At 33.9% G+C, this 16,937-nt stretch overlaps 1 protein-coding gene across 1 annotated transcript in view; it reads right to left on the bottom strand.

Moving 5' to 3' along the window:
• Positions 1 to 9,075: 9,075 nt before the first annotated feature.
• BCL7-like (chromatin remodeling complex subunit BCL7B-like protein) overlaps positions 9,076 to 16,937 on the bottom strand; it is a 124,385-nt gene continuing 116,523 nt past the window's right edge. The window contains exon 7 of the mRNA XM_090406328.1: positions 9,076 to 15,246. Coding sequence (XP_090262454.1) covers positions 15,161 to 15,246 — 86 coding nt within the window. The 3' untranslated portion in view covers positions 9,076 to 15,160. The remainder of the gene's footprint in view (positions 15,247 to 16,937) is intronic.

The following is a 16,937-nucleotide window of genomic DNA, read 5'->3' as shown; positions in this document are numbered from 1 at the left end:
TTCAGGCACTTAAGAAGACAGTATATAAGAGTACAGCTCTCACTTGGTAGTTAATAATTTAAAAAAAAAGGGGGGGGGACACCATAGTTATACAGTATTTATGCTGCATTTGATTAGCGTTTAATTTTGTAGATCTGGAAAAGGCATGATAAGGTGCCAAGAGTAAAGCTATTCAAAATGCTAAGTTATATGATGTAAATTATACAGAGCAGTATAAATATATATATATATGTCAGTAAGCAATTAGATATAAGGGACATATTGGAATAAGTCTAATACCCAATCCAATATAAGAGGGATTGCACAAAACAGTCCTACTCTTTTAATTATAGATTATGAAGCATACATGCCATCTTTCACAAATCAGAACAAACTGTGCACTGGATATACAGAAGGAAGAGAACAAGTGAAAGAGCAGAACATTGTGGAATACCAGCATTATGCATCCACACAGAAATCATACTATATGGTGCTAGCTTACTTAAGGAGCCATGTGTCATACCCAATCAAGTGCTTTAGAGATGCCAGGAGGGAATAAATATTTTTTTGCGAATCACAAATGATACAATTCCCCAAACCAAGTGGTGAAATCCATGTTGAGCATTTATGTTAATAGGTTTCAGGGTAGTGGAATTAGTGTTACATATCTCTAAAGTGAGGATAGCAATTTGATAGAGGATTTGCTGCCTTTCTCAGTTTGGATTAAATTTCTATGGAATAGGAAACAGAGCCACAGTAAGTTACTTGCTCTCGGTCCTTTCAACATTACTTTTAGATATTTTGATAATTTGTTTGCAGCTATTTCAGACCTTAGTATAAACATAAAGCAAGATGAAGATACCAATATAAAGGAGGGTATTGACACTGGTTACCCTCCTTTTTTTTTTGAGACACTGCTCCATCATACACAACCTGCTGGTATTGTTCAGAGAGCCAATCTCTGATCCATGTAACCAATATGCTATCTATTCCCATCCTCTGGTTTGTACACCATCTTATCATGTGATAATCTCTCAAATGCTTTTGCAAAGTCCAACAGTATTGCTGTATATGATTCTCTCTTATCTAAACAATTTACCTTATAAAATGCAAGTAAATTGCTAAAACAGGGTGACCTGCCTTTTACAAATCCATGCTGACCATCATAAAGAATGCTATTTCCTGAAGACGAGGTTCAGACAGAACTGTCTCAAAATGGATATCCTCTAAACATTATCAACAAATTCCTGTATAAAGATAACAACCGACAACAAGTCTCCCAGCAGGTTTCAACAGTCGTCAACAATCTCGCTATATCGGTTTCCACCAATATAGCGAGATTGTTAAAAACTCATAACATCAGAGTTGCATTTAAACCAACTACTAGCATTAGACAGGTGTTAAGATCTCCTAAGGACAGTGTTCCATTTTACAAATATCCAGGTATGTATAATATTCCATGTACGTGTGGCCTCTCCTACATTGGACAAACTTCAAGAAGACTCGAAATCAAACAGAAAGAACATGTTGGAGATGTCAATCATAACAGGACAGTCACTTCCAGTTTAGCGCATCACTTTCCAAATTCTAATTGAAGAGACTGGGAAAATAGCTCTATGCCCTACATAGACGATGATTTCAGACTTCGATTATTCAAAGAAGCAACAGTAGTCCTACAAACAGGCAGCAGCCTAAACAGAAATCAAGGTGCCATATTGAACGAGACTTGGAAAAATTTAATCAATTCACTCAGTTTGACGGAACTACAGTACTACAACAATCGTATAACACGTGCTCAGGACACTGACTGAAGATTCGCAAATACATGCTGACATTGTCACGTGAATGTATCAACTTAGCTACTTTATAGTTACTAACGGTTTTGTATTCTTTATACATTTATCATAATATTTTTTTGTATTTACTGTTCAAGTCTTGAGGAAAGCTAGACAGTTACTAGCGAAACTAGTACGCGTTATTATATCAACATACATAGTTATTAAAAAACCTATGGTCACATAAACAATAAGTCTTATATTTTAACACTTCATGACTAAATATGAATACTTTGAATGTTATTTCCATGAACCCAATCTTGTAATCTATTCCTAACCAATTTCTTCAACACCTTGACCACAACTGCAGCTATACAGACTGGTCTATAATTGGAGACTCCTATCCTAGAACCATGCTTGTGGAGTGATATTATTTTACCTTCTTTCCACTCCTTAGGAACCCTACCCACTGCAAAACTTTCATTAAATAACCAGGTCATGGGCATAGCCAACTGTGCTGCACGTTCTTTAAAAATGCATGGTGATTTGTCATCATTCTCACAGCCTTATTAACATCTAACCCAAGCAACACCTGATTCTTTCACTTCCAATTCTCCTAATACTTGTCTCCCTTCTAAATATATTGCACTGCATCATTTACACCAGTATGATATATGATAAAGTGCTCATTTAATAATTCTGCTGCTAGGCTGCACTTTGTTCTTCATGGATCCAATTACCACCAACCATCTTGTATCTCCTCCATAGCTTGCTTGATTTCGCTGTTCATCCATTTACTCCTACTCACTCTCTTAACCCCCTTAGTATGCAGTTATGCATTGCTTTTGTCAGATATTACCTTGCTAGTTTCCATGCATTGTCAATATCTTTTCTGCTCAGCTCATCTACCCCATGTACTGATGCTAACTGACTACAGAACTTCCTATAATCACCTGCTTTATATGTCTGCATATATCCATTTTTGGCATAACCTTTTCTTGTTTGATCACTTCCCAAACAAGCACCACATGATCACTGGTGGCAGTGTCAATACCTCATTAAGAACTACATCTTATGAAGTTATCCAAATCCAAAACATTAAAGCCTCTAGTTGCTTCAATCTGCTTAAGATACTTATTTCAGAAATTCCACAAACTCGCTCTCGTTGTTTCCATACACCATCTCCTCCTTCCATTCTGTATTCCTGTAATTACAATCTCTTATCAGAATCACCTTTTCTACATGCCCAACTAATTTGCCTAATTGGTATTTTCTGCATTCTCTGGCCTATAACAGCATCCTATCAGATATACTAACCTGTTAATTTCAACTTCACACAGATTCAAAATCTGTGCATGTACTATCAACTTCCACACTTTATGGACACAATTCCTCTGCAATCATTAACACCAGTCCCCCCCCCCTTCCTCTTTTCAATCCTTCAGGATAGAAATGTGAAATTATTATTATGTAACACCTCCAGGGAGTCCAAAGGCTCATCGAGTGAGGTCACCTATTCTACAACTCTCCGTCTCCACCACTCATTTCACCAACCACAACTATCTTCATCATCTACACCAATGCCATCTACCGCTGACCACCACCAGTCACAAACATCCATGCCCATGGCAGGATTCGAACCCACAGCCTTTTGGTTGGCGAGCAGATACGCTAACCTACTCGGCAAACCAGGCCGGCAAAATTATATATTATACAGGTATTCCTTGTTTTATGCAATCTCACGTTACACATTTTAGCTATAACACGATTTTAAAAAGTTAATGGGAAAAAAATCGTAACCAGTAGCCCTGTGTGTGGTCACGTGACTTTGTGCGCGCACCGCAATACAAAACAGCATCGTGCTGCATGTCAGTCTCACAGAAGGTGTAGAACTAGTAAGCTCCATTGTTGGAGTTTTCTGCAACGCAAACATTATGGAAAAAAGAGGTAAAATTGTGATCAAAATACTTCCAAGACTAAAAAACTGGAGGAAAAATTAGAAGTTATAAAAGAGGCAAGAACGTAATGAGAACCAGTCGACATAGTCAGAGCTACAGGAATTTCAGAATCAACTTTAAGAACAATAAGAAATCAAGCAGAAAAAATAAAAGAAAGTCGTAAAAGTGCGGTGAGAATGTCGACAACTAAGATAACACAGATAAGGGCACCAATTATGGAGAAATTGGAAAGGATGTTGGCCTAATGGATTGAACATGAAAATCAAGTGCTAATCCGTTATCCACCTTAATTATCCAGGCTAAAAAATGCGAAAGATTTGTTTGATGATTTGAATACTATAAATCCTGATCCTAAAGTGCAATCTTTTGCTGCAAGTGCCGGGTGGTTTGAACGTTTCAAGGTGCAGCATGAATTCCATAATCTCAAGCTGACTGGCGAGACTGCAGGAGCTGATGTTATTGCTGCTGAGAACTTTCCAGCACAATTTCTAAGTGTTCAGGAACATTGTTATTTGCCTCAAGTGTTTAATTTCAATGAAACAGGGACTTGCACTGATAGAACATTTCTATTAGTGCAAGAAAAGAGGGCGCCAAGGTTTTAAAGCTTCCAAGGACCATCTCACTTTGCTGTTAGGAAGAAATACATCTGGAGATCATAAAACTAAACCACTGATGGTTTATCATTCCGAAAACTCAAGGGCTACTCTCAAAGGAGGATTTGCCTGCTGTATATGGTGGTCAAATAAAAAAAGCATGGATTACCAGAGCTGTGCTTGAGTTCTACTTTTGCAATGAACTGCGTCGTGAATTGAAGGCTTATTGTAACAGGATAAATGTATCCTTCAAAATTCTTCTGCATCTGGACAATGTACCAAGACATCCTCCAAGCATTGCTGAAATTGATGAGAATATCAGTTATTTTTCTGCCACCAAACACATCCCTCATTCAACCCATGGATCAGGGTGTTATTGCAACTTTCAAGAATTATCTCTGTAGAACATTTTTGCAGCTAGTTCAAGCTACATGTGCTGACGGTGAAGATAGAATTTTAGAAGAAATATGATATAAAAATGGCAATTGACAACATTGGAGAGGCATGGGCAGAAGTTAAGTAGTCCTGCATAAAGGGAGTTGGAAGAAAATTTGGCCTGGAGTTTGATTCTAATATGATTTTGATCCTGAAAGTGAGCTTGCCAATTCAGACATGACATAGTTAAACTGTCAGAAGTATATAGTGTTTAGGTGTTTATGACATTGTATTAATTAAATTCATTCATTAAAATTTGTGTGTGTAAAGTTTAAATAATTCATTCATTAAAATTTCTTTTGCTCACAGGTGTAAAGTTTTCATTTTTTTATCCTTCTGAAGAAATCCCTATCTCACCCATGCTAAATTCAACTCACTTTATGCGATTATTTCATAGAACCAATTAATTGCATAAAGCGAGGGATATCTGTATATCCTTCTATTTTCAACATCACATCCTCCTCAGCCTAAATATGAATTACTATAATGCCTGCAAGAACATATATTACCATTCTATTTTTATTTGAAGGTTCTATTTCATTTATATGCATTAGGAAAAAATATTAAAAAGTGTTAGTTTTTGCATTGACTCTCTCCACACCTTCAGTAAGTTAAAAAGCCTTTAACCAATGATCCACTTTTGTTTTTAAACCAAATTTCTTCTCCATGACATTTTTTTTTTAAATTGACCTCTGCTTGCAATAGTATGTAAACTTATACCTATGTTTTCTGTTTCTTTACTTTTTTTTTTTTTTTTTTTTTGATTACTAGTATTCTTGACCTCACATAAGCTCAGCATGATAGACCGTTATGGAATTTTTAAAGCAAATTCAGACCTACAGTAAGTGAGATGGTGACCTCAAAAGCAAAAAGGTCAGTGTTATTCAACTCCTACCCAACAGTATTAGCTGAACTTGAACCCAGGATTTCTACATCTTGTTCTATTGATTTGAAAGGAATTCATGAATTATTGTATTTACCTGAGAATAATTTCACCCCACAGAAGTTGCCATAAAAGAAACTCTGCCTCATGTAATACAATACTATGTTAACCACATCAGATAATTTGGATAAACTATTGCAATTTAACAAGGGCAAAAAAAAACTTAAAAACTATGGAAAAAATATGAAATATACTTGGACTCTAGCATTTGCAACAAGAGCTGCACTAGAAGAAAGGTGTCAGTGATAAATTATATTAGGCCATTTTCTATTAACAGTGTCTGGATGATATACAGGGTAGTACATAAGTTTTGAAACATGCTATGAAAAGGGCCTGGCTCTGTGAAGCAACTGCATAAGTTTAACATCTACAGAATGTTCGATGACTTATGGGCCACCTTTACAAAACATTCTACAGATGCTAATAGCCATTTTGATTTTAAAAATGGTAGCACCAAATAGAAACTATTGGATCTTGCATTCAAGTCTGATGAAGATTCTACAACTATATCAGATCGAGTTGTGAATACATCGAGGGGGGGGGGGACTTATTAAAGTGCATAGCATTTTGTCATGAAAACTGCAACACTAATTTCAGCTGAAGCAAATGACAGAGTAATGTATTGTCAGAGTTAAAGAATAAAATCAGTAATTTGATCAGAAGTGCTGCCCAGCACATACTCTAAATACTGTGTATCATGGCTGCATTTCATCATTACCAATGGATGCAGATGTGATTTTTAAAATTTATTCATATTTTTTGACATTTTTCAGTTGGAAATGAAGAGCTATAAGGTTAGTATGACTTTACCAAGACTGAATACTTTCCCATCATTCCAAAACCATAAGACCATTCCACTGGTTTTAGCAACTGTTAGACTGCTAATGTGTGACCTACTATAATCTTATTTCTTAGCTATGAAAATTCACTAAAAATTTCAAAAACATTTTTGAAGTTCAATTTACTAAGCCATAATTAGTGTTCATTCTCTCATGTCACTATTTCACAAAAAATTCAAGAACTGGAGAGAGGTGACAATTCAATAATGCAATTGTCAATTATAAAAACTGTTATTTCACATGAAAAAATTTTAAATAATTTCATGCCACTGAAAGTTTATGAACTATTGTGAAAAGCTACAGCGAATGGCTTCCAAAAAGAAGTAGATGTGTTTAGCAAATGAAAGTTATACAAATCTGCTTACATCCTTTAAAAGAATTCAAAATACACTGCTTGGAAAGAAGTCAACCGACATCATAGTGTAAGGAACAGCCATGGTGCTCACCTTAATAAGATGTAGGACCCCCTTTCGCCACAATGACTGCAGCAGTGCTACGGTGTATACTTTCCACAAGAGCGTATCCAGGACAGCAGGTCCTGGACTGCTGTAGGGTGGATGTTTCTTGACTTTATCCGATGCTCCAGTTCATCCTGCTGGTGGTCAACAGGGTTGAAATCAGGGCTATGTGGAGGTCAGTCGAGCATGGTGATGTTTATGTCCACAAACAGCAGCAGTCTTATGACACAGTGCATTGTCTTGCTGAAAGAGAAATGGTAAGTTTGTAGAAATGCCACAAAATAGGAAGCATTGCACTGTCTAGAATGTTTTGTCTGAGGCCAAAAAGGACCGTACCATTAAACATACACCTGAATTTGTGTTTCCGTTGATGCCTGGAACTCTGCTTTAAATGTTGTCCAATGAATGGTGGTTTTTAAAAGTTATCCTTTGTACTATCCTACATTCAATCAGTTGCATGCAGTGGATGACTCATTGAATGTAGGACAGTATAAAGGATAACTTTTAAAAACCACCATTCATTGGCCAACGTTGAAAGCAGAGTTCCAGGCATCAACAGAAACACAAATTCCCTGTGCTTCCACTCAGTATAGTATCACCGAATGCTGACCTGGATGGCTCAATTTACCAAAGAGATATGTTTGCAACATTGCATCCTATCACAATGCCTCTTTCAAACTGTCAGTTTGCAACCGTTTCACTCAGACACAGTTGCACTGACTTGGGAGCATCATATTCCTCCAATTTATGCCAGCTACAAACATGTGGCTCGTTACAGGACAAAATGCATCTTGCCGTTAGGGGTTGGAGAAAGAACTTTGTTTTAAAAACAGCAAGTGTGAATGACTCAATTTTTCATACAATATTGTAATTTAAAATATATATATGCAAATTATCATCTGAACAAACTCATGATCTTGTGCTTGTCAAATGGGCCAAATTTTTCAAATGATAATTGTATTGCAATACCCAGCCAAAATGGTAATGTTGAGTGCATCCTCTTCTTTGGTGCATCAATCCGAAAATTGGTAAAGATAGCAGCACATCACAACATCCTGTCTTGTGACTTCCTTTTTATCTCTTCATAACTCTTAGTGCCAGTTAGCATCATTGAATGCATATTCTCTCTATATTCAGTTACATTGAACCAAAGAGAAATAAACTGCTGCTGGACACAGTGAAAGGAATAATTTTTATGAAATTTAAATCAGTTTTATTATTATATATTAAATTAAATAATATAAATTAGCAATTGATAAAGAATTTCTCTTAAACAGGCCAACAGGAACAAATATGAACTAAAGAAAGAAGTTGTTTAATTGTAATTACTTTACTTCACAAAATTCTAAAAGTTTAATAAAAAAAATATATTTTTATTTATGTAGTTTTATCTGAATAATAAAATATTAAAATAATTTATATGATCTGTTATGGTTTTAAAAATCTGAATGTCCAGGATTGTCTAGATTTATTATTTTAAAATATGGCAACCTCACTGAAGGGAAGTTTTGAGATTTTGATACTGAATGCTATTATCTGAGACCTCTAGGGAGTCAAGGACTCATGGAGGGAGGCCACAAATTACCCACACCAATTGTCATACTTTCTCTTGAATTCATTCACACTCTATGCACTCGCTAGCCAAAAAAAGGCAAAGTATTCCGCTCACTGCTTTATGAGAGAAAAACCTAGCTCTTACCCCTTTCTTCACTGCAAACAAATAACTTCCATGGATGCTTCCATATAACAAAATTTCATTAGGTGATATCCTATAACACCCATTCAAAAGTTTATAAGCCTCTATCATATCATCCCTCTTTCTCTTGTTAACCAGTCTGCAAGCCACATACAATCTGTCCTCATAATCTAAATCCTACAAACCAGATTTTCTTTGCATCCTTTCCATACCTTCTTTATCCCCTTGGAACCCAGGCAACCAAATCTGTGCACAATAATCTAGGTATGGTCATATCAAGGCCTTATAAAGAGGCAAAATGATTGCCTTATCCTTACATGTCAAGGTGCATTTCAAGTCAAGGTAAAACATCAAAATTATGGTAAAAATGTTTAAAAAAATTAAATGAAGTATGACAAATAAACAAAAAAATATTGTTTATTATCGATAAAATTATACAGTTGGATATAATTTAAAATTAAAAATAAAATCCATTCCTTTAATTGTAATTAAAGGAATGGATTTGCAATTTTTGGACATTACAATTAAATCCTTTAATTGTAACTGTAATATCCAAATATTTAAAGAGACGGAGTAAACACGATAAGCATTACGAACACTCTACTACTGGCGCAAACTACATATAAACAACAGTGGAACTGTGTGATGGACAGTGTCGCATTATGCTAATAGCTCGCCTCTCACTATGAGGTGCATATGCATAGCAATATGATACTGTGGTAAACACAGTGCTGCTAGCATCCTTCGCCCTCCTAAGTGCTACAAGATGGATTTTTATTATTTTTTATACAAAATAAGAAAATTGTATAGGATTGTTGATAAAATTAAATATTACAAGTAAATATTAATATATTTATATATCGAGAAAAATTGGGGGTGCTGCAGCCTATGCGTGAGTCGCCCCTGCATTACACCAAAGTGCATAACTTTAAACTGACAGCGATTTTTCTCTTGCCTAAATTTCCAGCCTATTGAAATCATTTTGTAAGTGCCAGATAGCAATAGTATCCCTGATTGCCCTACCTATCTTTGCACATCACCTGTTAGACCCTTCCTAATGTCATAAATGTGTGTTGAACTGCCCAAGGACTGAACCCTGAGGTACACCACTGGTCACCTTAAATTTAGCAGATTCACACTCACTTTATACCACTTTTTGATATGTCTGTCAACCATCCACTGATTCAAGTCAAGAGTTTATATTCCAATCCCATAACAACAGCCTTTCATGTGGTATCCTATCAAATGCCTTAGCAAAATCCAACATTATCATAGTGTATCCATTCCCTTTATCAAACTCAGCTGTAACATTGCTATAAAATAAGCAAATTGTTAAAACATGCCCTTCCTTTAGTAAATCTATGCTTCTCCCTGCAGAGTATAGCTTGTCTACCCATTTCTGTATGCGATTCCTTACCAAGGACTCGCATACAGTCTTTACTACCAACACCAGAGATATAGCTCTGTAGTTAGACATCAGTTTTTGTACCACCCTTGTACAATGGAACTATCATACATTCCTGTGGTATCATTCTGAGCTGAGACTCATGTTATACCAACAAGTGAAAGGCCTATCCAATTTGACTGAACATTCCTTTATCAAACGTGCTGATATTCCATTCCTAATGACAAATTCTTATCCAGTTTATGCAACAGCTCTTCAACCTCATTTTCATGAACCTCCAACTCTTCATCCAATGTAACAGCAGCACTATGGTTGATATATTTCAATCAAGTGAACACTAATTAACTGAACAATCGCAATAGCTTCTGACACTAGAGTACCATATGCATTCAGTAAAATTCATTCTTTCTTTTGCTTGCAGGATAATGATAAAAAATTCTTTTGGATTGCCTTTAGCTTGCATGCCAATTTCTTTTTATACTGTACAATTTCTGGCCTGAGCTTTATATATTTCATAACTCCTCTCACATCTTCTTTGTGTGGATCTCTTGCTTAATAAGGTTGCAAATCAATTTTGCTCCCAACCTATTTATTCTTTTGAACACTAGAGATACATTTAGATACTGCCTCATTTAAGCACTTTTTCAAAGATGCTGACATTTTTCCCATTCAGTAACTGGTACCAATGATGGTATTCTCTTAAGTTGATCATAATTTCCAGCTTTGTAGTTCAGCATGTAACCTATTCTAATGGGAACATCAATATAATTAGATGTACTTCCCAAGAAAGCACAGCATAATCACTTTCACCAACTGGTGGTAAAATAGTCATATTCTTAACAGAGATCCCTTCTAATGTTATGAATAAATCCAACACTCTTTGACATAGAGTTCCTTCTTTTACATGCTGCTGGAGAAAGCTGTCTTGCAACAATTCAACAAATTTTTCTTCTACCCAATCAACTGTTTAAATAATTAGTCACCCATAATGATCACTCATTTAGTACCCATAAAGCTAAACTGGTGATGCATTTCTTCATCCCCTGCAACTGAGCCACCAGGTCTGTAGCAACACCCTACCATATATTTCATCCTGTTAGCCTTGACTCACCACTACATGGGATGTTTTCAATGTTTGCTTATAATGGCAGAGAAAAATTTTTACTTTTTTTTCATAAAACCAATTCAAGGTGTGTGTGTATCACTTATGAAAATTTCCTTCAGAGACCAGGTAAAACACTAATACATAAATAGTTAACATATTTGCTTCGACTATGGTAATTATGCAGGTTTAAAATTTGCCGAAGCACTAACAAAAGATCCAGGAATAAATATCACTAATATATTATGTGATCATGTGGTGAAGTACATCCAGGCTGATATCTAATGAGCAAGATATTTGCCTGACTGGTAAGTTAGCACGAAACTTTTCCAGTCCATTCTGAATTTGCTTTTAAAAAGTGAAGTTACATACCTAATGATTACACAGAGCTTGTTATATGCTAAAATAGAATACTTAAATTGAGCAGATCTATTTTATTTAGATAAGCATTTGAGATTTTCATTTGGACAATTTCTTATTAAAGATTACAGAGATACAAAACACAGATACACATACTTCTACAACTTTATTAAAAATACCTGAGTATTAGTTCTCATAACATGAGAAATATAAATTAATTTGCTATCTGTTTTGAAACAGTCCCTTTTCTGGAAAAATGGCAGATTGATTTACATATCACTTTTATGGATTTCAAGTCATGCTTTTCATATTATATATTCAATAGCATTCTGTTTACCATATATTTGTTTAGGGATAAAAATGATTTTATTCAACTTCTAGTTATACTAATTTTAACTATGTGATTGAGTCTAGTCTAACACCAATTTTTTTTTTCTTTTCCCTGAAATACTACCATCATGCTGTTTACAAAGATATAGAGATTTAAATTTTTACAACAAATCACAAGTGATTAGGTTATCAGACATGATTTAGAGACTTATTTTTGACAAAATGGTATATCTCATATCCCATATACAATCATTCTAAAAGGAATGGCATTCTGGAGTGGGAGGAATATTTAATGGTAGGGAACTGCTTTTGGAGTTAATGCTATTTATTTTTCCCTTCTAAATAAAACCACAAAAGTTACCAGAACTAATAATCATCCAAAAAAAAGTAATTAATACAGATATTAAAATATAAAATGACTAGAATTTTACCTTAAAAACCAGTACACCAAATCCATTCTTTTCTCTATCTCACTTTATTTACAAGGTCCACTCAGAACATTTGCAGGAGCATAATTCCTTATGCTACTAATACATTTTTTTTTTTGTATTAGTGCATTATTATTTTTTAGTTAATTTCCACTTAAGGAACAAATTAACATCTCATCAAAATGAGGCAAAAAAAATCCTTAAGTTACTTTAACTACCTATTTCCATTATAACATATTGTTGATTGGTTTCCAAATTATTTAAGAATTATCTGACAGCAGTTTAGAAGCTCTTATCATTTTAAACACCTTGAATATTTTAAAACTGTGCTACGAAAGTTACCATCATGCATATCTTTAATTTTTTTTTAAAAATTGTGTTAATTTAATAGTATGGAAGTTTTTGCCCATGCAGGTCCTCTATTTTACAAAAAAGTAAAAAAATTCACTTGTCAAAATCTTCATCTTATAATTTCAATGCATTTTGAAATAAGCTTCTGCAAATGCTCATTGAACACACAAAACTGCATGCACCACTCATTCAAAATTAAGATATATATATATTTAGAATAAAGAATTCTGATTTCTATCCACTAAACCACAGCGAAAAAATGCAGAATGAACCTTGTAAATTAATAAACAGTACAGTGCTTCCAAAATTTGACGACGTTGATGACAAAAGTTTATAAATTTGATGCACCCAAATGTTCTGGTGCTAAATGACAAGCTTTTCTATGATAACATATTTATTACAAAATTTGGTTAAAATTAGTCTGTTTTTATCTTGTGAAAAGTAAACTTTATCACTACTCTGTGACACACTGGAGTAGTGATAAAGCATAGGAAATAAATTAATGGTCCTACAATGTGGTATTGCTAAACTCCATTTCTCCAAATTGGCCTTAATAGTCATGCAACAGAACATTGAAAAACATCTCATCTTTCAGGTTGTTTACACTGCCAGACTCAAATGTTAAATTTTTTTTTTTTTTGGCTATTTTTGGTCATTAATTTTATATTAAATCCTACACTGTAGTTGTAAATGAAAGGGATTGGTAAGAATGGAATGGAGTATAATACTGCAAAACATGGGTTTGAAATAAAAAGTTTGTGTGATACAAACAAATGTGTACATCTATTTAATATCAGCACCAATTTTACAACAAAAGATCAATTATCTAGCCTCCAACATGGAATTAGCAATTTTGAATACACCAATTGGCTCCAAAAGATTTAAGGATAAGAATAATTTAGTTTCATAAAATGTTTGGATAAATACATGAAAAAAAGTTGGTTTTGTTTGAAAAAAATATTTAAAATTTTATAAAATGAGTCTTTTAATTGTGAGAAAGAAAGAGCCATTATTCTGGTATGCAAAATGCAAGTAGTAGTAGTAGTACTGAATCATACCAGCTTGCAAATGGGAATTCTGAAAGCTAAGCTATGTTACAGGTAATCAACTTTTGGTACTTATAAGGCCAAAGTTTTTTGTCTTGGTAACCCCTCAACCAGCCACGACATCTATAGATGTTGAGGTAAATCTGGATACGAAGCTCTAAAACCCATTGAATAACATGGATAAGAAGTGCAATTTGGTGTCACTATTTCATCCACATTGGCTGGTAGGGAGGTTAAAAGCAGACAGAAGAATTCCTTTATAATAAAGGAACAGTTTGATTTTAGATCAACATTATTGCATGTTCTGTAGAATACTAATCTGTTATTTACCTCCCAGTAGTACCACCAAATTTAAATGAATTGGAATGAGAAGAGGAAGACCACAAGCCAGTTGGATGAACAACATAAAAGAACTTGCCAACTTGAACTCAATTGTTTGAAAGAAAAGATAAGAGGCTGAGTAGGATGGAGGGCCTTTGTTCACAAGATCAAGTCAAAAACAATTGATTGCACATAACACACTACCACCAATTTATGCAGTCACTGGATCCAGGCATTTATAGTCTTGTCAAAACATAACAGATTGTGCCTGATAAGGTAAACTTAATTTGTGGCATAGGAGAGAATGCATTAATGCTACTACTTGGGCAATAACTATATTAAGTCTAATCAAGTACTTTGTAAAGAATAATTGTGGAAAATAAAGCTGTGCAAAAATAAAAAATTTTTTAAATTACTTTATCATTTAAAGTTTGATGCTTTTTTTTGATGATGATGATGATGATGATGCTTTTTTTTTTTTTTTTTTTTTTTAACAGAGCTTATTATTAAATCCCTTGAACTTTGCATTGATGAGATCCCATTGTTTTACATCAAATGAAAACATCACAATGATAAGAGCTTCCTTGAAAGAGAGGCACCCTTATAGGATGCCACTTCAAACTCTGAATTTTTGAAATTCAAAGCTTAGCTACAGTAGTTATTACAAAAATTTCTACTAAAAACATTTGAAATAACAGAGCAAATATTTTAGCATAGCAGTTCACCACCACCTGAAATGATCTGAGATAATAATATTAAGCATTTAGCATACTTATTCTGAAATCATTTCTCTTTTCAACAAGCTATAACACAACCTTAAAGATCCAGCTACTAAGTATTTCTATAAGCTTTTAAAAGGTGCATGAAACAAAATAAACTAAATTTGATGGTAGTTTTAAATTCTTCCACTGAATTACTTTTATGAAATGCTTGTAAATGCTATTTACCATTTGTATATATATATATATACATACATACATACAAATTACTACTGAAACAATATATTGTCTATTGATAATGCAACAGACATAATATATTCAAAGGCACACTGCCTTTCACATGCTGACAATGCTGCAATAGTTAAGCACTCACAAGCCTATGTACAAAAGGCCTCCTATGTAGTTCATCTCATATTTAAAAATTAATCTCTTTCTACTCGAGTTTTCTTTAAGGGTGGCTCACTACTGTCTTCACTAGATTCTTCTTGTTTGAGTGGAGGTGCACTATCTGTAAATCACGTATATATATATTAGAAAACAAATCAAAATTTATAGAACCCAAATTTACAACTATATTGTTTTTAAGACTTAAAAAAAAGTTTACGATGGTAAATGGTTGATATATATACACACACACACACACTAAATAAGAAATCTGAATGAAAACAACATATTCCAGATACTGAACTAGTGCTGTTACTAGTAGTACATCTAAAATAATCATTCATACAACTTTTCTGATAAAAGTTGCAAGAACAACTATTTTGTTTACAAAATAATAGCTTTGTAAACTTTCTTTTATCAGGACATATAAAAAGATTTACTGATTCTAATTCACATTAGATATTTTGACTGTCAAAATATCTGAATACTTCCTTGAAATTTCTTAATAAATTTTGCTTTCTTTGTCCCCTCCCCCTTACATCATAAAATGCCTCATTAACTGAGGGTAAAGTACTTTAAATTTAAATGAAATAATTAAAAAATATTTAATCTTTTTACCTGTTTGTGTCGTGATAAGCCATGAAAAGTACCGTGCTACTACAAATTTATTGAAATTGAGGATATTCTGTAATGTATCAGTCACAACCTTAAATTATTTTATGTAAAAAACAAAATAATTCCTGCAGCATGCAAAACTCAGCTAGTCTTTCATTTTTTGATTTCATGATCCATGAAACATATCACTAGAGTATTGTTCATTTGATTTATTTTTACTGAGCAGAACAAAACAGAATGTTTTGCATCGACGTTTTGATATAAATTAATCCACATTTTTGACTTATTTTTAGCACAGGGAAACAACGATTAATGGGATTGGGTCAAAAAGTGGATTTAACTGAGCTGAATTAATAGAGCAAACAGAACTGCATAAGTGGCTTAGAAGTTTTTTTTAAAAAAAAGTAGTGAGAACACTTTGATATGCTGCAGAAATGGGCAAATGCACAGAGTTCTATGAATTTATAAATATGGTAACTACTTATATTTTATTATATTTGACACCTCCAGGGAGTCCATAGACTCATTGAGGGAGGGCACCCTGCTCTACAACTGTCTACACCAATCTTCCGCCGATCACCACCACTAATATTTCCACAGACAATCACAAACATCCATGGCGGGAGAGCAGATACGCTAATCACTCAGCCAGCCAGGCTGACAATAAGGAAACATTTACAATTAACATAGATGGCTCATTTGAGAGTTTTGATGCATTGGTACTGATCATAGAAAGTCGATTTTGAAGTCAAGATTTTTTTTTTTTAACAATTGAGGATGTAGCAAATACGTTTTTTCACTGAAAGGAGGCAGCTTTTCAGTCAGAAAAGTGCAGAGACACATGTTTTAAGTCCGGTAATTTGCAAGGATGTTATGCAAGTTACTTCTGAAATCCTGATGTTTTTTTTTCCGATTTCATTATTCATATTAGAAAGTATCGTGCTACAAACCTCCTCCCCACATTTAATGATGTTATGGACTCTTATTTTATAAGTGAACTATCATCTGATGCAAAGTTTTGGCCAACCATCAATTCAAATATTTTTTGGAAAGAAAACAACATGATGAATGCAAGTTTACTATTAGTCAGTGAAGTGATTGAGTAGATGTGCAATACTGAAAATATTTTTCTTTATGACCTGAAATTGATATTTTCATAACAGAAGATAAAATTATATACAACAGTTATCTAATGATAAT

The sequence above is a fragment of the Typopeltis vanoorti genome, chromosome 16 (genome assembly GCF_054136105.1).
Source record: "Typopeltis vanoorti isolate ZY-2024b chromosome 16, IOZ_Tvanoo_1.0, whole genome shotgun sequence".
In the NCBI taxonomy this organism is placed as follows: domain Eukaryota; kingdom Metazoa; phylum Arthropoda; class Arachnida; order Uropygi; family Thelyphonidae; genus Typopeltis; species Typopeltis vanoorti.
Note: the sequence above shows the minus strand (reverse complement) of the source record. Positions and strands in the feature narration are given on the sequence as shown.